This window comes from Crinia signifera, chromosome 1 (assembly GCF_055691185.1).
Source record: "Crinia signifera chromosome 1, ASM5569118v1, whole genome shotgun sequence".
In the NCBI taxonomy this organism is placed as follows: domain Eukaryota; kingdom Metazoa; phylum Chordata; class Amphibia; order Anura; family Myobatrachidae; genus Crinia; species Crinia signifera.
This window is the reverse complement of record NC_139217.1, coordinates 116537355-116557982: the sequence shown is the minus strand read 5'-3', so window position 1 is coordinate 116557982 and position 20628 is coordinate 116537355. Positions and strand designations below refer to the sequence as shown.

Genomic DNA, 20628 nt, shown 5'->3' with positions numbered 1-20628 from the left:
TACATTAGGCTTAAAGGGGCAGATGTATTAAGCCTGACAAAGAGATAAAGTGGAGATAAATTGGAAGGAGATAACGCACCAGCCAATCAACTCCCAACTGTCCTATTTCAAACACAGTTGATTGGCTGGTGCGTTATCTCCTTCCACTTTATCTCCAGTTTATCTCTTCCCCAGGCTTAATACATCTGCCCCAAAATGACCAATACAACTGTCTCCTAAATGATATGGTCAAGTTGTATACAATCTAAAATCCCCATATAAAACTAGGCATACCTCCAAAGATCATTGTTTTCCTATAAAGGCATTCTCTCAAAACTCTTTAATTTCTTAAATGTCTGTGTGGTTTGGCAAATGTAAGGCAAAAAAACAGCAGGATGACTAAGAGCAGACTGTATGAACATTGTGGTTCAGAGAAGTAAAAAAATTCAAAGAAACGTCTGTAGCAATACATTCCAAAGAAAGGCAAAATGTTTCTAACCTATGATAACAAATCCTGAAACAGATATGTTCATAAACAAGAGTCAAAGGCCTCATGGTAAAACTTCTTAAGAGAAATGCTTTTTATTTTTGATTTAAAATTGTAATACATTCTTTCTACATGGTGTTAATGTGAACTTTATGTTACTGTTACGAGCTGTTGAGAAGCCATACTCTTGAGCTGCGCTGCGGCTGCTCCTGGCCAGTGTGAGTCCCGTTTATATTCTAGAAATTGAGACATTGGCCCTTATTCTGATCGGTGCGGCCGGATCCGAATATGCGGCCAGCACCGTGCGTCCTAAACCCCGCCTTCCATACGGCTCGCCAACTCCGTCCGTACGCGGTAAGAAGCTGTCCGAACGGACCGCACGTTTATTTATCATGAATACACCTCCTCCATCTCAGGGAACCTCCCCCATCATTCGATGGTCGCAGACCATCGAATGCAGGACCGAATGGCCAGGCAGCTCCCGCAACCTCAGACAACACGGGCATTTCTCCGTGCAAAAGCAGGGATCTGGGCGGGCAGCTGACATCCGGCAATGTCATATGTCCGCCCCCTACACGTGCGTCACGGCCGCATTACCATACGTACGCCCAGCGTTTGCATGGGAATGCCCATGAAACGCGGGGTGTAAACATATGGTAATGAGCCCAAACAGCCCTTCACACCCCTCTCCACCCCCTGTTCGTAGTGTACACATTTCATGCGCAATGTGGCCGTGCGTCCCGCTCGCACATGCGCAGAGATGCCTCTGCACATGCGCAGACACAAAACATCGGCGGCACGAACGCACGTGGATATTACCGCACCAACCAGAATAAGGGCCATTGCGTTGGCTTCTTGCAGCGGCCAATGGATGGGTGCTGCCTGCTTCTAGGTAACGGGGATGATGGGACGTTTCCTAGAAACTCCAGAAGCGCTGCTGCGTGCAGCGCTTTACTTGCATTTAGTTTATATTAAGAACTTGGCCCTCCTCTGCTGTTTTCCAATTGGTGGGGCCTCCTTAAATATTGTTCTGGCCGGAGCTCCTGTTCCGGTTGTAGTTTGTGAGAAACTGCACCCTCTATAATGCAGGTGCAAATTTTTGAAGCGCAACCAGTGATGCATCTAAATATGCACCAAGTGGTAATTCATGATCGACAAACACTGACAGTGGGCATCTTAGTCCTTAAACATTTGAAGGCAGGGATGTAAACCACAGAACGGCTATGTAGCGGAATTAGCATAAAGACGTGGACGCGACTGCTTCCAAAGATGCAGCTGTGTCTCTATCCGATGCAAATCCGAATCAGGCTATGTATGTTTATATTTCATATACATTTTCACTTTGTTGTCATGATATATAACACTTTTGTGTTGCTACAATGTTACTTAAGTGGGGGTGTTGCTGCTGCTTCATGTGTTTCAAGACTGTTACAATACACTGGGGCATATGCATTAACATTTGGAGACATACAATAAGAGCTAATGTACCAATCGACTCTTAACTGTCATTTTACAGATCCAAATTAGTTTGGGGCTGATAGGTTACTACTTTATCTCTCCTCACTAACGAATTAAGCCAGAAGAGTCAATACTACAGTATTAGGTGTGAAATGCAGTTGCTGCAGGATTTCAATGCCCACAAGGGCACCCAATCTCGCACCCTTTTGTGGGCTTGAAATCAGCCTGAATTCACACAAAATTGCGCAGGGTGTTGAGCACTTTTGTGCAAATTTGTGCACAATGTATAGTGTCACAGGGGCCAGCGGTGAAAGTACCAGGGTTTTCCATTATGCAGCATAGCTGCTCTAATTGCCATATTGATTTATAACCGAGAAAGAAACAGTTGCGTTACTTTTGGGATTCCGACTAGTAACAATGATATATAGCCCATACATTTAATTTGTTAATGGGGTTTCCCGTTGTTGGATATGAATGGCTCGCATTTGTTTAGTCTCCTGAGAATTGAAAATCTGAAGCTAGGTACACACTAGATGATAACAAGAATGATTTTGCCAATTCCGGATGATCAGGACAACAAACTCTTCATAAGTGTGTACGCAGTATTACGCTCACAATGCACGCTCCCGTAAGTGATGACGTAATTCAACATGACCACCGTGACGTAGCTGCTGGCTGTTCGGTGATTATATGCATGTGAGCACTGTAAATAGTTTGGAAAGCAAAACTGAAGGATGTGTTATGTGGGGTACACACCTGAACCATTGGCCCAAAATGACCCAATTTAGATACAATCTCGACCGATTGTATGCAAATTGGGCATGTTTTGTTCCATTTCAGATCCGATCCCGATCCGATGTTCAGCCCTGTGGGTCGTTAGGTAATTTCTCAGATTCTACCTGCAGCAGGTACTGTAGGATCTGAAAAATGACCATTCAAGTGGGTACAGGTCGTGATCGGATCGCATGTAGCTCTTGAGCGGGTGTTAGGCTCCACCAGATCGTGAGCGGGTCGCACTATCATCTTATGACCCACTCACGATCTGCATCGCTGTGGGGTGTACCCAGCATTAGTATAAAAGGGACACGTTAAATAAATGATGGAGTTAATTTGATAAAGCTTCTAAAAATGAATCATGTTGCTCAAAGCAACCAATCAGATTCTATCATTACCTAAACTGCAATAGATAAATGATATACACAATCCGATTGGTTGCTATGGACAACAGATCTCCTCTTTAAATTTTTAAAAGGGTTTAGTAAATTTACCCACAGTCACTGCCCTACTCACTCACAGTACACCGTGTATGCACAGCTAATGCAGCCAGTACTATAGTACCCAACTCGGGCATTGCTGCTAAACGTTGGATCAGCAAATCATCTCTGACTCTGTATAGTTAGTAATAATAACACCCGGCCTTAACTACGCCCACCGCACGTATTGTAACACGTGGCCATGTGACGTAAGGTTACCCTGCGTCGTCGCCTAGTAACGAGTACAGCTTCCCCAGTGCCGGAATAACGCTCTAATAAAGGCTCCGGAGTCCGGACAGACAGAAAGGCGGCGGCGGGGGGACAGACCACCGGTCTCCGGGAAGGTGGGACATGTGCCAGAGGACGGCTGATATAATAGTCCCGCAGCATGTGAGGGGGCGGAGGCGGCAGATGTGATAAGAAGATCGTGTTAGGTACAAGGGGGATTATCGTTGTGATCGGTGCTTAGCTGTATTATAGATCCCATCATAGGGACTACAAATCTCAGAATGTCCTTGCACCCTGGCCTTCGTGTGTGTGGTGTGGTTTTTAGCTCCACACTTTGCAGTAGCTACTGAGGACAGAGGTCAGGATGATGAGGCTGAGCTGCAGGAGGGGTAGAGCTGGGCCTGATGCAGAGAGGGTGCTGTTCTCATCACTGATGCTTCTATTGACGCAGCAGCGATGAAACTATATTCTAATTCTGCAGAAGGTGGGTATGGGTAAAAACCGGACCAGGACAAACCCCCCGGACCGCCGGACCAGACATCAAACTCTGCATTTTGGAGCTTGTAGCGTCCGGTCCGGGGGATGTCCTGTCCGGGGGTGTCCTGTCTGGGGGTTCTGCCTGTGACACCTGTCACCAGGTAGAGGAGGAGGGGGAGAATAAAGTCTCCCTGTATGGTCCGGGCATGTAGCAAAAACCGGACGGTCCGGACCACAGGGGGAGGCTGTAATCTCCCCTTCTCCATGTCCCTGATGATAGCTATCACAGGGACCCCCCGGACAAGACACCCCCCGAACAGGACACCCCCCCGGACCGGACCCTATAAGCTCCGGACTGCAGATTTGGTACTTATGTAGTAACTGGGCTGCCGATTTTGAAATCGGGTCCATCGCATCGCATCGCACCCGACCATATCGCATGCGATGCGATGCGATGCGATGGACCCGATTTTTCCATAGGATTCAATGTTAAAATGGACTCTGTCCATTTTAACATAGAATTCAATGGGAAAAGGGGTCCTTTTCATACCCCTACTATCCAAGTGGGCATGGAGTTGGATATAAACCTGTGGCGAGCGTAGCGAGCCACCGAGCCCGAAGCGTGGCGAGCGGACACAGAATACCGTCCCCTCGCGGGGCTCGCTTCGCTCGCCACGCTTCGGGCTCGGTGGCTTGCTACGCTCGCCACAGGTTTATATCCAACTCCATGCCCACTTGGATAGTAGGGGTATGAAAAGGACCCCTTTTTCCCATTGAATTCCATGTTAAAATGGACTCAGTCCATTTTAACATTGAATCCTATGGAAAAATCGGGTCATCGCATCGCATCGCATGGTCGTATGCGATGCGATGCGATATCGCATCGCATCGCATCTGATTGTATGCCTTAACTTAAGGCATACAATCAAAAAATCGGCAGCCCAGATACTACATAAGTACCGCAGATTTTGATGTCCTGTCCGGCGGTCCGGAGTCTAGTCCGGTCCGGTTTTTACATAGTCCCGCAGAAGGTGCACGATAACAAAATACTCCCCCTGACAGCATCTGCGAGGGTTGCAGCCCTCTGCCATTCTTGTTTTGTTGTTCTGCACACCATTACCCTGTTGGTCGTCCTGAGGAAGAGGATTGCTCCCCGAAACTGTTATGATTTGAATACTCAACCAGACTTGAATTTGTAGTCAATGTCCCTGGTGCCAGCCACAGACCCTCAGCACGGGGTCATATATACATCCTCTCAACACCCTCAGGTAGAAGTAGAACAGGCAGCACTCAGGATAAAAAACGAGTCCAGCAGGGCAAAGTATCTGCAACGTTATGATTTTTTATGAAATCGTCATCATGCCTGATGACGATTTAATAAAAAAATCGAAACGTTGCAGATAGTTTGCCCTGCTGGACTCATTTTATTTCCTGAGTGCTGCACACATGCTGTTGAGGAGACACACTGTGGGATCCGATACCTGGTTTGGAATCCGCTTGACCTTCCTTTCAAAATAGAAAGTATGCAAAGTATACAACACCATTTAATATTGGCAGGGCCGGTGCAAGTAATTGCAGCAGCCCAGGCGGAGGGCGGAGTGGGGGGGGGAGGGGGCACCCCACTGCTCACCCGCTGGGGGGGGAGGAGTGATGCGGTGGCCGGATCGTTCTATGAGCCCCTGCTGTCAGTCACTGCCCGGGAGAGTTCATATACACTTGGGATTTCTGATCAGCGCCACCGCTCACCCGCTGTAAGGTGAGGGGGGAAAGGTGCTGCTGCAGCTCACCTCACCTGGCTCCAGGATAGGGGGGTATAGCTGCTCCATCCCAAGTGCCGCCCTCCAGTGGCCGGCACCCTAGGCGAATGCCTAAAGCTGCCTAGTGGTGGCGCCAGCCCTGGATATTAGAGATACACCGCATCAAGGAACGTGTTATAAAAGGGACCCATTGTGATCATCATTCATTCTCCAACATACTGTTCGTTCCTGATGAAGTCTTCTAGACGAAACACGTAGGGTCTTGGATTTGTCAAGTGTCCACTCCAACTGTAATGAAAAGATGTTGTACAATTTTGTTATTTTTAATCAAAAAAAGCATTTCTCTTTCAATGGTCCTGGTGACACAGCTCAACACTGGGATGTAGGAGGATCCGAAGGAGCCAGGCACCTATCCTAAAGCTTTAGAGGGTAGGCTCCTCCCCTACTGCATCCCGGACTCTTCAGTTCGTGTTAGGTGCTCACTGGAGTGGGTGCTATTCTAAAGGGCTGCAGGAGCAGCCGAAGAATTAGAGTAGTTAGGGAATTTTTATTGTTTTATTAACTTTCACCCTAGCTAGGTAGGCACAGTGTGAGGATTCTCATAGTGAATCCTCACACTGCTAGCGCAGCAGGAGCTGACAGAATCGCGTCCTGTCAGCTCACTGTGCACAGGGGAGACGCTGTCTGGCCTCCCTGTGCAGCGCTTACAGCTTCTATTAAGAAGCTGCCTGGGCTCCGGAGTACCCTGAAACCGGCTCCACGTTTAGGTGGGGATCATGGGGGACAGGCGCTCCGTGATGGCGGCGGCCATTTTATGCGGAGCTTACACGCTGAGCTCCTATATGAGAGGACAGCAGCGTTGTGACAGGCATGTTCCAAGTGGTCCCCAGTCGAGGGGGAGATACTGGAACTAGGAAATCCTACCTAGGGAGCGGCTGACTGGGGGTGGTTGGCGCCAAAAGTCACGGACCCCGCAGCAGCAGGGACTTTTGGTCTCTTCCCTCACTCTGGGTTTGGCGCCTTTCAGAACGCTTGCAGCGGAGCTGAGCTGGCTTACTGATCCTGGCAGAGTGATTTGGATTTCCTGGGCATCGTTTCCCCGCATCTGAAACCAACAGACAGCTAAGTGACTGGGTGCATTGACTCTGTATAAACGCTGGTACATTGTTTGCACTGTATATATATATATATATATATATATATATATATATATATATATATTTTCACTTGCATCATGTCTGAGCATCAGGCTGTGGTTTTGGGGGAGGGAGCCCTTATTGCACTGAGCGCGTGCAATGTATGCACACAGAAATTTGTCCCTGAGCAGATGGCCAAGGGGGGCTTATGTATTACTTGCGCTGCTGTGAGACCCATGGGGAGTGAACCCCATAGGGCAGAGCAGATTGAACCCGCGTGGGCCAGTGCCCTAGGCAGGTCAGTGAACGCTTTGGTGCAGCTTCTGGACAGGCAGAGTGATGTGTTGGTAGAATCACAGAGACCTATGCCATCATCTCAGCAGTCTTCTGGCTCCTTGCCTCTTACCCAGGCAGATCCTGCTCTTATTCAGGTGATGCAGGATACTGCTAAGGGGATCAACAGGTTTAGTGAAATACTAGACAAAATGGATGTTGATGTTGCAGGGACCCCTAAAAGGTCTTATGCTATGCCTACTTTGGCAGATGAGGAGGAGGGAGCGTATACTGACATCCCCTGAGATCAGGGTGATGATTTTGAAGAGACCTCTTCTGCTGGTATAGAGGATCTTATTGTAGCTGTGAAACAGGCTTTAAAACTGTCTGTGGAGGATAAGACTCCTGTTAAAGGTGTTTTTAAGCGACAGCGGAAGGAGGCTGTTACTTTTCCTTCAGATGAGGGGTTACAGGAATTGTTGGAAGGGGCTTGGAAAACTCCTGATAAGAGGCTACAAATGCCTAAGAGATTCCTTAGTCTGTACCCCATGCCAGAGTCTCATGCAGAGCTCTGGGAAAAGGTGCCAGTTGTGGATGCTTCAGTGGCACGTTTGTCTAAGGCTACTGTATTGCCAGTACAGGGCGGTGCAGCTTTTAAAGATTCTGTGGAAAAAAAGCTGGAGGGTAACCTCAAGGCTGTTTTTGAAGGGGTGGGATTCACCCTACGCCCCCTTATTGCTTCAGCCTGGGTCTCTAAGGCCATGATTGAGTGGGCTGGTGAATTATGCACCATGTTGCAGGCTGACCCGGGTGCATTGCTGCTGGCAGAGAAAATTAAGGCAGCTGCAGAGTATGTGGTGGAAGCAGAGGAGGAAGCTCTTAAAATGGCGACCAGAGTGTCCACAGTCTCTATTAATGCCAGGAGAGTGCTCTGGCTTAAGGCCTGGGAAGCGGACAATGAGTCCAAAAAGGCCCTAGAAACTTTAGCTTTCAAGGGGAAGTTACTATTTGGATCAGAATTAGAGGAAATTATTAAACAGGCCACGGGCGGCAAAAGTACATTTCTGCCGGCTCCCTCGGCTAAGCAGACCTCCAGATTCTCTGCTTTTAGGCCGTCCTTTCGGCCCTCCCCTAGAGGTGGTGCGTCCTTTCGAGGACAGTCTTTCAGGGGAAAGTTTCAGTCCTCTAGGGGCAAGACACAAAAGTCCAAGTTTGGTTCCTTTAACAAGAAGCCTGCCTCCAAAGGAGAGGACAAACCCTCCGCATGACTGTCAGGGGTTTTGCCCGGCAGTGATAAAGGTGGGGGGGCGTCTCACACATTTCAGGGACGCATGGGCTTCTCTAGACCAGGATGCCTGGGTGTTAGATATTATAACCCAGGGCTACAAAATCCCTTTCAGAGGTCCGCCTCCGAAGAGGTTCATTCCCACATCCTTACCAAAGGAAGCGCTGCTTCGTACAGCTCTTGTGAGAGCAGCTCACTCCCTTTTGGAGAAAGGGGTGGTTACCCCGGTTCCCAGGGCAGAGTGGAAGAAAGGCTTTTACTCCACTCTGTTTCTGGTGCCCAAACCAGACGGGTCTTTCAGACCAATACTAAATTTGAAGTCCCTAAATGTTCACTTATGGGTAGACCATTTCAAAATGGAGTCCCTATGGTCAGTACTCCTGAGTCTGGACCAGGGAGAATTTTTGGCGTCCATGGATGTCCAGGATGCATATCTGCACGTCCCTATACACCCGGATCATCAGACCTTATTGAGGTTTGCTATAGGAGACCTGCATTTGCAATTCCGGGCGTTACCCTTTGGGCTAGCAACCGCACCAAGGGTATTCACAAAGATAATGTCAGTGATGGCGGCGGTGCTGAGGCTCAGGGGAATCACAGTAATACCCTATTTGGACGATCTCCTGTTCAAAGCAGAGTCAGCAGCCATGCTTCAGAGTCACTTGGCAGAGGCCATCAGTTTTTTACAGGCTCACGGCTGGATTTTAAACTTGCAAAAATCTCAGTTGGTACCATCACAGCGGCTCCAATTCTTGGGAGTCATACTGGATACCCATCTCCATCGGGTATTTCTCCCGGAGGTAAAGGCCAGGGATCTGGTCACCTTAGTCCAGGAGATTCTCAGAGCTCGGAGCATTTCAGTATGGAGGTGCCTCAAGCTCCTGGGGAAAATGGTGGCGTCGTTCGAGACGCTTCAATTTGCCAGGTTCCACTCTCGGGTGTTCCAATGGAGCATTTTGTCAGCCTGGTCAGGAAACACTCTGACCATGAAGTCGGAGATGATAGTGCTGTCTTCGGACACTCGAGACTCCTTGAAATGGTGGACAGAAGTAGATTCCCTTCAGTGGGGTCGGTCATTACAGACCTGGGACTGGTTGGTAGTAACTACCGACGCCAGCCTCAGGGGCTGGGGGGCAGTAGTCCTGGATCTCAGGCTGCAGGGCCTGTGGACGGCAGAGGAATCAGTGTTACCAATCAACATCTTGGAGCTGAGAGCTGTCTGGAAAGTGATTTCCTTGGCGGGAGACAGGTTACTGAACCTCCCTTTGAGGATTCAGACCGACAATGCCACAGCTGTGGCGTATCTGAATCACCAGGGAGGTACACGCAGCAAATTGGCTATGTGGGAGGTGTCCAGAATCTTCCTATGGGCGGAACAGAATGTTCCAGCTGTATCGGCTATATTCATTCCAGGAGTAGAGAATATAGAAGCCGACTTCCTGAGCAGGGAGGAGCTCAAGGAAGGGGAATGGAGCTTACACCCTCAGGTGTTTCACCAGATCACCTCGATGTGGGGAACTCCGGATGTGGACCTGATGGCATCCAGGTTCAACCATCAGGTGCCCAGGTTCTATGCCAGAACGAGGGATCCACTAGCGGAGGCAGTGGATGCCATGACTATTCACTGGCAGGGAGATCTCCTCTATGCATTCCCACCAGTACCAATGTTAGCGAGACTTTTGAAGAAAATACAGGGGCAGAAGGTTCCGGTGATCTTAGTGGCCCCAGATTGGCCAAGGAGGTCCTGGTACTCGAGGCTTCAGAGGTTGTCTGTGGACTCATGGCGTCTACCTCTGAGGCCAGACCTTCTAAGACAAGGCCCATTCAATCACCTGGATTCCGATCGATTGATTTTGACGGCTTGGCTATTGAAACCGCCATTCTGAAAAGGAAAGGGTTTTCTGAGGCAGTAGTACAGACTATGATAAAAGCCAGAAAAGCTGTATCTTCGGCAAATTATTATAGAGTCTGGAAGACTTACATTCGATGGTGTGAGAGAAGAAAGGCTCACACATCTCATTTTAAGCTATCAAGAATGATGGAGTTCTTACAAGATGGTTTTTCATCGGGCCTAAGCCTTCAGTCATTGAAGGTGCAGATTTCGGCCTTGTCCATCTATTTCCAGAAAAGGATAGCCATTTTACCGGAAATTCAAACCTTTTTACAAGGGGTATCCAGGTTGAAACCTCCTTACAAGCAACCAGTAGCGCCTTGGGATATGTCACTGGTTTTGGAATGCCTTCAGAAGGCACCCTTTGAGCCTTTAAGGTCGGCGGACTTTAAGTTTCTCACATGGAAGCTAGTGTTCTTGTTGGCAGTGGCATCTGCTAAAAGGGTGTCAGAGTTGGGAGCTTTGTCATGCAAATCTCCCTTCCTAATTTTTCATGATGACAGGGCAGTTCTGAGAACAGTGCCTCAGTTTTTACCGAAGGTAGTCTCTGCCTTCCATTTAAATCAGGAGATAGTTCTACCTGTGTTTAAACCCCCTGAGGGTTCTAAGAAAAGGGACAAGTTGAAGAGTTTGGATGTTGTGCGTGCTTTACGCATCTATGTGGACAGAGTAAAGAGTGTCAGAAAGACTGATACTTTATTGGTACTGTATGACGTACACAAAATTGGTTGGCCTGCATCTAAGCAGACTATTGCTAGGTGGTTGCGATCTGTGATAGCCTTTGCATACACCAAAGTGGGTAGGCCTGTACCGGCCAGAATTAATGCGCATACCACCAGGTCAGTTGCCACCTCTTGGGCGGTTCGACATGGGGCCACAGCTGAGCAGGTTTGCAGGGCTGCCACTTGGTCATCTGTTCATACCTTTGCCAAATTCTATAGATTCCACGAGTTCGCGTCGGAGGACGCATCATTCGGGCGAGCAGTGCTGAGAGCTGCAGACCTGAGCGTACCCACCCAAAGGACCGGCTCTGGAACGTCCCAGTGTTGAGCTGTGTCACCAGGACCATTGAAAGAGAAAAAGGGATTTTTGTAAGAACTTACCGTTCGAATCCCTTTCTCTGATATGGTCCTGGTGACACAGCGATCCCTCCCTTACGCTCAGTAAGTATGCCAGAAGTTTCATGATGTTCATGTTAAAATGGTTAAAAGTTAACAGTTACTGTTATAAAATGTGCATATAATATGTGCAGGCGTTTGTACTGAGTTAATGTATTCCAGTGGCTTTGAAAGATTGAACTGAAGAGTCCGGGATGCAGTAGGGGAGGAGCCTACCCTCTAAAGCTTTAGGATAGGTGCCTGGCTCCTTCGGACCCTCCTACATCCCAGTGTTGAGCTGTGTCACCAGGACCATATCAGAGAAAGGGATTCGAACGGTAAGTTCTTACAAAAATCCCTTTTTTTGTTTCTATATGTACTGAATGTACAACTGACTTTGAAGGAACTATCCCTCACCCTAAAAACTTGTGGCGAGGACTCTAAGGTGGAATTCTCTAGCGCTCTCTATTTCTACCATTTCTACTCCTTACCGTCTCCCGCTAACAATAGAGCAGCTGCTGCTATTGGTTAGCCTATCTAAGGTCACCAGTGTCCATGTGTAAGCCAAACTGCCATCTGCTGGCAGTGAGTGAAACTACATCTTTCTATTTCACACATACAGAAACATAAAAACAAGGTAGCAGACTAGGTTTTGAAGCTTTTGCTTCGAGCAGGCTTAGCTAGTGTGTATATATATATGTATGGAATAGAGAGCGCTAATATGATTATTACCTTAAACAGTTACACCAACAGTCATCATTACTAAATATATAATGTACTGAATGATTGATAATAAACAATAAAAAATGTTTTTATTAAAATGTAACTCTAAAATATTTTATTTCACTTCTGTTTGTTCAGTTCATTACAACAGTAAATGACATGAGATCAGTCCAAACTCTACGTGTTTTGTCTTATGCAGACTTCATCAGGGGTTGCACATACAAGCTGTATGTCAAAGAAAACCTAAAGCTAATTAATCCTTTTAGGATGTACGTTTAGGTGTTCAGTGTCCAAAAAAAATAAATATATATATATATATATATCTTATGAGCTTCAGCGATATTAAAAGGCAATAGTCTCAAACTGATTCAGTGCCAGGGAAAGGGTGTATCACAGAATCTCCTCTGACAACATTTATATATATAAAATATATGTGTGTGTGTGTGTGTTTTCTAAGTGGGGAAAAAGCACATGAGGAGAGAGTTATCTATCTATTCTAGATGCACACATACTGTATACTGACACTACGTAGCATACTTTTTTCATGTGGACACTGAAAGAGAGAATATTTTATCCTGCTTCCATACATACTTGGTTTACATACTGTACATCTCCAGTTTAAATGATGCAAGCTGGAGTAGAGTTTAGGTCCTGTGCCGCAGGTTGATTGACTGCGTGTGGCCGCTTAATCATGGGGTGGGGGCTGTGGTGGAGAGACTTTCTTAAAAGCTGTGTTGTGCCACCTCCATTTTTTGAGGTAAATGCTGCGTCTTCCAACACATTTACTGACCGTCATTGTGAGTAGGCTTAGGTTTCCTCAGATGGTCAAAGGTTATCCGCTGATGCACCTTCTAAAGAGTATAAGTGAATGTTTTGCCCCTAGTAATCAATCACATTCTAGATTATTTTATATATTGTGCTTGATAAGTCATAGCTAATCTCTGGTTTCAATGGTTAACTCAGTGGTTCCCAAACTGTGTGCCGTGGCACCCTGGGGTACCTTCAGGGACTTGCAGGGGTGCCCTGGATTGGTGGTCCATGATCAAATTTAAGTTGTTTATGGCCAAAGTAATAGCCAAATTGTGGACAAACAGAGGTGAATCCTGATAATTACCACATAACTGACCCTAAGGATGAGATATAAACACCAATGTATTAACTTAATATTTTTTCTGACTTTCTTAATGAGAAACTTTTGGTCTAGGGGTGCCATGAAAAACGATCTGATACTCTGGGGTGCCGTGATTCCACAAAGTTTAGGAACCCCTGGGTTAACTCCTCCACTTGCTGTCTTTAGGTTTCATAAATGTAAAAATTTAAAAAGTTAAATAAAATCGCAAAAAATCATTAGGCGTCCAAGCACATGGAACGAAGGAGTGAGCAAAACGGAGCCTGAAGGTGCTTTATCATTTTTCTTGTACAGTAGTCAGTATCCCAGAATTTAGCTTTGAAAACTTTTTAAAATAAGTGTCCACATAGAACCTCTATGTTTTAGTAGTTACCATGGATGTTAAGGTTTTTTTTTCCCCTTGCTTCCATTTTCCATCTAGAATCCAGTATTTAACATGAAAGCTCGTGTGTACTGAAACCTATTCCTCATCAATAATGATTTGTCTTTGACGCAGTTAAGTGTAAGATATAGACAAAGTGCGGCTTCGCCCGAACAGCTGCGAATGGATGTTTTGCATAAACATCCATTCGCATGGCTCGGGTAACCGCCCACATCTTTCGATGGTCACCGACCATCGAACGATGTTTAGCGTGCACGCATATATAAGTGACTTTTCAGTTACTTACATTTGCGTACACGCTGGCGTGGATATGGGCGGGCAGCTGACATCCGGTGATGTCAGCTACCCGCCCCACACACCTGCGTCACTGCTTCATTACCATGAGAACGCCTAGCGTTCTCATGGGAATGCCCATGGAATACTGGGCGTTCCCATATGGTAATGGGGCAGCCGGCGCCCCCCGCCCATCTTCGCCCCCCCCCCCACGCCGCCATGGGTGCGTGCACCCGGCGAACCGAAAGGTCGCCGTGGGTGCACGTACCATACACCTGCACATGCGCAGATACCCGCCTGCGCATGCGCAGACGCGCAACATCTGTACTGCGTGCGAATGCACACAGTACCGATTAGATCTGAATGAGGCCCCTTGTGCACTTTAGGAGGTGAGAGTGGGGGCCTTGAGAAAGGTCCAAAGGTGGACCGAAACGTTGGCAAGTGGCCCACTGTCATGCACATTGCACTTTATACTTTGATGGATTGAGATGGATTAAAAAGACATCCAAATTGAAAGTCCGGTGAGTGTCCTCATTTTTTTCTGCGATATATATATATATATATATATATATATATATATATATATATATATATATATATACATAATTTGAAATCAGGGCACTCACCAAGCAGCAATATTTCAAGTGCTTTTTTATTCCATCAAGTTCATTTGTAGTAAGTGAGTGCACTGGAAACAATATTGTGTGTGTATATATATATATATATATATATATATATATATATATATATATATATATATATACAGTACAGGGGGTTGGCACTCTGGATAACAGAACGATGATTGATTGCCGCGGTGCCTTCCAGAAGAATAATATACAGTAGAGTTTCTCCTAACACTGGCCCTTATTCTGATCTGTGCGGAAATTCCCGCATTCTTACGGAGCGGTCCGCACGCCACGGCGTTTTGCCGCATGCGGCCATCGTCCGTCGAAACGCCCACGTGTCCTCCGCATTCGGACGGACTCACTCTTTAAGAACAGGGCGTGTTTACGGACGACATACAAAGCATGCGTGTGCGGGAGAAACACTCCGATTCGGCACGGTATTACAGAGTATTACAGGTATGCTCGGGAATACCGCATCCGAACGGGAGCCAAGCGGTGCTACCGCACGTAAGCGGAGTATTTACGCCAAACAACCCACTATGAAGTATCTTCTGCAATACATCACATGACCCACTTATTCAATTACCTATCCTCATAAAAAACTGCTTATTTGGAACATGTCGAATACACATGTGTATTGCTAGTATTAATATTCTGTCATGTCCATTGTTAGCAGTTTTAAAGTGTCTGACAAGTACAGGATATGTGGGTGTTTAGGAAGGGTTCCTTGAAGCAGCAATGGTTTCAATTAAAGCACTGACAAGCGTCCTATTAGTGAGTAATGAGTAAAGGAGTAGATTCTATTGGGTTCAGGTGTTAATGGTTGTAGTCATTAGGCGTACGTTCGCCTAGCGCATGAACGAGTGGTGTCCGCAAAGCAATAGTACACTTGTGGACACCGCACATTTCTGCCCTTTTTGATCGCGTGCATTCGGAGTGGTTTCCGAATGTACGCCCCCCAACATAAGTGTACTCCCCCGTGTCCGCCCATGTTTCCGCCCCGTTTTGCCCACTTTGAAACTACGCCCATGTGTCATTCCGCATGACGCCCATAATACGCCCCTATTTCCCGACAGATAGCGGTGAACAGTTTTGGACGGGATTTGGCCGAACTGGTACCGAGTCAAGGCGTGGCACATGCGCGTAGCGTTCTCCACGCATGCGCAGACGCCATAAATACGCGATCCGTAAGTACGCGGTAAAGTCCGCGTCAATCAGAATAAGGGCCACTGTGAGCCAAGGGCTGGCTGGTTGTGATGGGAAAAAAAGAGGCAGCACTCTGCGGGCTTTGTCAAATAAGCTCAAAGTGTATTAAAGCATAGAGACGGACAACGTTTCAAAACCCGAAGGTTTTTTCCTCAGGTCCACAAATAACAAAAGTAACAGGTTGTCAACCTGTTAGGAGAAACTCTACTGTATATATATATATATATATATATATATATATATATATATATATATATATATATATATATCGAAAGAAAGAGAGAAAGATATGGAGAAGTAGACTAAATGCGTTTCATTTATAGATATATATATTTTTTCAGGAATTCTTGTCTCCACCATACGACCGTTAAACAGATAAGAGCACTATTCTTGTCATACTTCCCACATAATATTTATAAATGCCTGATTTATTTGGGGATTTTTTTATTTGTAATATATTTATTTTGGTTATTTCATGTGAAGATAAATATAATTTCCATTGTTTTTATTTTTGTGTTACAGTTTGTTGCAAAAACGTAATAAAGAAACAAGCGTCACTGGTAATTGAGGAACAAACTACATTGTAGTCTCTGTTGTAGTTTGCATTATGGATGACGATGATGAGAATCTCAATACTTTCCTAGCTTATACAAAGAGCCCGAAAACAGCAAAAAGAACCTCTTTCCAGGTATAGTTTCACTTTTTATTTTTCAGCTATTTCAGTATTGTGTGAAAGGTACCTTACTACCTGTGTAAATAAATGAGAGATATCAAGGTAACACTTAAAAAATGGATAAATTAGCTGCAGGGGAGGTTTCAGAGGTGGGGCTGCCGCAGAGTTCAAAATTCAAATGGGGGGGGGGGGGGTTAACTACCATTAACCATTCCAAATGGACTCACTGGCAGTTGGTTTTGCTCCCCTATTTGAATTTTGGACTGCATCCCCTCCTCTGGAGCCACCACTGAATTAAAGTGAGTTCCATAAGTGGTGTAACTCATAGGAGAAATGGTAGTGTTTGCCTCTTTGTTCCAGCAACCCTGGTACAGGCAGGGTGCTGTGTGTATCATTAGACATCCCCTTCGCCTACACACAGGGCCGGCTCTACCACTAGGCAGCTTTAGGCAGCTGCCTAGGGCGCCGGGATCTGGGGGGAGGGGGGGGGCGGGGTCGCCACCAAGTCTACCTATCAAAAAATCAAGGATGTCTGACGATCCTTGTTGTACTTAATGCAGGTGGTTGTTGTGGAACTTCTAAGACCTCACCTCCATACTTTCTCTTGAGGCATACTTCCCTACTGTGCTGCCCTCTCTTCCTTGTACTCTGTTGTGGGTGGCAAAGGGGAGGGTGCTGGGGGCTTCCAGGGAAAGTATGGGACTTGCCCACCTTCCTGGGGGCTGGGAGGATCACTCAATTTTTGGGAGGCTCCCTGCCATTCCAGAATGTTAGGCAAGTATGCATTAAGGCATGGGTCTTCAAACTGTGGCCCTCCAGATGTTGTGAAACTACAAATCCCAGCATGCCTTGGTACAGTTTTGCTATAAGGGAGTGTTAAAACTGTGGCAAGGCATGCTGGGATTTGTAGTTTCACAACATCTGGAGGGCCAAAGTTTGAAGACCCATGCATTAAGGGGTTGCAAAATGGCTATTGTTGGCATTATGGGCGGGGGCAGCGGGTTGAAGTTTTGCCTAGGGTGCTGAGAAGCCTTACACCGGCCCTGCCTACACATCAACTCCAGTGCAGGAGGAGGAAGTGTCTCACTCTGAGCATTAGAGAAGTTCTGCCACTGACCTCATCTCACATGTAAACGTATCACATAGCAAACTATTAACTTCATGAGCACCCCTCACATTTTTTGGACTGAACCAATCTAAAAAATGTTGCCTTTCAATTCATTAGGAAATAAGTATAGAAAATTGTCGCTGTTCCTATCGCTGCTTAATTTCTACATTTTATTAACCCCCCTGTATTATCCCCCATGACATGAAGACGAGAGCTTTTTGTACGCTTTTTGTTTTAAACCTTTATATTATAAGAAATAGCAAGGAAGAAGTCAGCAATTTTTATCTATTTCTCTGCTGTCTGTTTTCTCTCATTGCATTATTATGCTCTGTCCAGATGGACATTTATTTCAAGTGTATTTGATACACTCTTAGGTAACGAATATGGTCCTAAGAAACTTCAAAAATGTAATCCCTCTCATTTAATTTGGCTTTTAAAGAAAGCCCTTTGTCTGTTATTTCGAAAAGTCCTCGGTCATGGGTACCAGAATGGTTTTTTAAAGCTGCTCGGAGAGAACAAAAAGTGTTAAAAAAAGAAAGAAAAGAAATACAAGCCCTGGTAAAATTTCAGGGGAGTGGCCACCTCCCGTGATTAGGCCACACCCCAAAATGTTTGAGGTGGGTGAAAAAACACTCTTAAGTCAAGGGGGGAGTGTTATTGCCCACTCCCCACCTCAGCAGCAGCACACACCTACAGCATGTGCTTTGCTGACAGCAGGCTCAGCATGAGCTCTCACACTGTCAGTGAGACGCTCATGCTGAGCCTGCCATCAGCACTGCACATGCTGTAGGTGTGTGCTGCAGCTGCTGCCCAGGGGGGACGAAGGGGGAAGGTATGGGGGGGGTTATCAGACCAGGGCCCCGGCCTGGCCCCTCCAGCAAGCCCAGGCCCGGGTCATTATACCCGCTCCCCTCTCGGCCCTGTCAATGGAGGGGAATTCAAATGTTCTCATGTGATTTTCAGTTGGCACCGGCATTTCAGCTTGCACCCCCCTACTCCCCGAGCTGAAATGTGCGAAAAGTACCGTTTGAGAGCACAAGGGGGACTTTTCATATCGCCTCATTAATGCCCCTTTCAGACCACACTTTTTACCCTTTATTTTGCCGTTTTTTTACCGTTTTAAAACAGTAATTTGTGCAGTCTGAAAGGTGCAGAGTGAATGTACCAGTTCATTAGAACTGGTATTTATAAACGGTAATAAAGCAGGGTCCTACCCGTTTTTTTTCATCCACTGTTTTCTATGGGTTAAAATGGGTTCAGTGTTGTGAAGGAACAAAAACTGCATTGAAATACCGTTTAAAGGCATGCAGTGTGAAAGGGGTTTTAGCTGGCAGACCCATTTTTAGAAACGTTTTAAAATACCTGGTTAAAGCCACTTTTGCAGTCTGAAAGCAGCATAATTTTAGTAGGTTTTAGCTGCTTTATGCAGCTAAACTCTGCACTATTGAATGCTATCTGAGAATCAAAAAGATCATTCGTATGCCTTCTCCTGGAACTTTGGACAGGAGATCCGGCATGATATAACAATTGAATTTAACATTTGAGTAATTTCTTATTTCTTATACAGTTGCCGCTGGCTCTGGCATTTTAGCTTGTACCCTGTGGGTGGCAAGCAGAACTGAGTGAAAAGTGCTCTGTTTCAGTGCTCAAACAGGACTTTTCACATCACACTTCAGTTACCTGTACTCAAAGTTACCTCGAGTAATTTATGTTTAGGAGGTGGAATAACTAAGGTGGCATCTTGAATGTTGTCTGCAGTATCTTCATTTGTGACTTTGTTATCACCATTCAGTTTTATCTATTTATAATTTAGAAAAGTCCTGCATATTTATATAGTGTAAATTATTCTGGAAGTGTTCCGCGATGGTTTGTATACCTGTCCAATTTGGAAATACACACATATAAATTTGCCTTATACTTACTACTGTGCTTGTTATTGGCATAGACAGTATTTCCTCACTCCTCTATATACTGATATGACATTTTTTGTTATAGGACGAGCTGAAGAAGGCAGTTAGTTCTCGAGTCTCTCGACAAAAGGCTGTAGAAGAGTCTGAAGAGTCTGACCATTCAGATTACTCCGAAGAGTTTGAGAGTGACGGTATGCCAGTTTATGGGGCTAGCTTCTTCTCTTGGATTATGCTTTCTTATTTGGGGGAACATTGTTAGATGTACACAGACACTCTGAGATTTACTAAAGCTTCTAAAAATGAAAAGTGGTGCAAATTGCAACCAGTCAGATTTACATCCAAATCAGGTGAACGGTGTAGGAAATACAACGGTTTCAATATGTGCCTCCCATTTTTTAAGGGACCAAAAGTAATGGGACAAACTAAACAATCCCAAATCAAACTTTCAATTTTTAATACTTTGTTGCAAATCCTTTGCAGTCAATTACAGCCTGAAGTCTGGAATGCATAGACATCACCAGACGTTGGGTTTTATCCCTGGTGATGCTCTGCTGTAAGTTGTGATGTGGTAGTGCGCAGGAGGGGACGGGACGTGGGCCCAGTAAGGAGGGAGTAAGCTGGGGAGCACATTGAGGTGTGAGGAGAGCTGCATGAGATGTGGAAGGGGGAGGGCATAGAAAAGGCTATGGGGAGATATAGAGGGATGTCACAGCAAGAGACAAATATATATATATACAGGTAAAGTATCCCGTATCCGTATATCTCTTATCCGAATTATTCCAAAAACCGTGGTTTTTGGAATCATTCGAATTTTTTTATTTTTTTTTACCCCCCCTAACCCTCTTTTCATACTTACCAAGTCCCAGGGCGTCCACAGCAGGCCTCCGGCATCTTCTCCAGGGTCTCCAGCGGTCCCAGGAATGCATTGCGCGAGTGTGCGCGCGCGTCGGTGACGTCACTGGTGCGCGCGCGCGCCGGTGACGTCACCGGTGCGCGCGCACACTCGCGCAATGCATTCCTGGGACCGCTGGAGACCCGGAGAAGATGCCGGAGGCCTGCTGTGGACGCCCGGGGACTGCGTGGACGCCGAGGGACCACCGGACACCATCAGGGGACAGGTAAGTATGGCTAAAACAATTTATTCCAAAAACCGGAATATTCCCCTATCCGGAATGCTCGTGGTCCCGAGCATTTCGGATAGGGGATACTCAACCTTAAATCTGACTCTGGCAGTCAGCTGCGGTGCACTGAAAGTCCTGGAAGGCATCTCTGCTGAC

General features: G+C 46.2%; 1 protein-coding gene across 2 annotated transcripts in view; it reads left to right on the top strand.

Annotated features, from left to right (window-relative positions):
* The first annotated feature begins 3409 nt into the window (after positions 1-3409).
* The window catches only part of MAP9 (microtubule associated protein 9), an 81622-nt gene continuing 64403 nt past the window's right edge, over positions 3410-20628 (top strand). The window contains exons 1-3 of one of the 2 annotated variants that reach the window (XM_083172195.1): positions 3410-3521; positions 16183-16348; positions 19437-19542. In XM_083172195.1, coding sequence (XP_083028321.1) covers positions 16268-16348; positions 19437-19542 — 187 coding nt within the window. In that variant the 5' untranslated portion in view covers positions 3410-3521; positions 16183-16267. Of the gene's footprint in view, positions 3612-16182; positions 16349-19436; positions 19543-20628 lie in introns of both variants that reach the window. The other variant, XM_083172186.1, reaches the window with a different exon arrangement.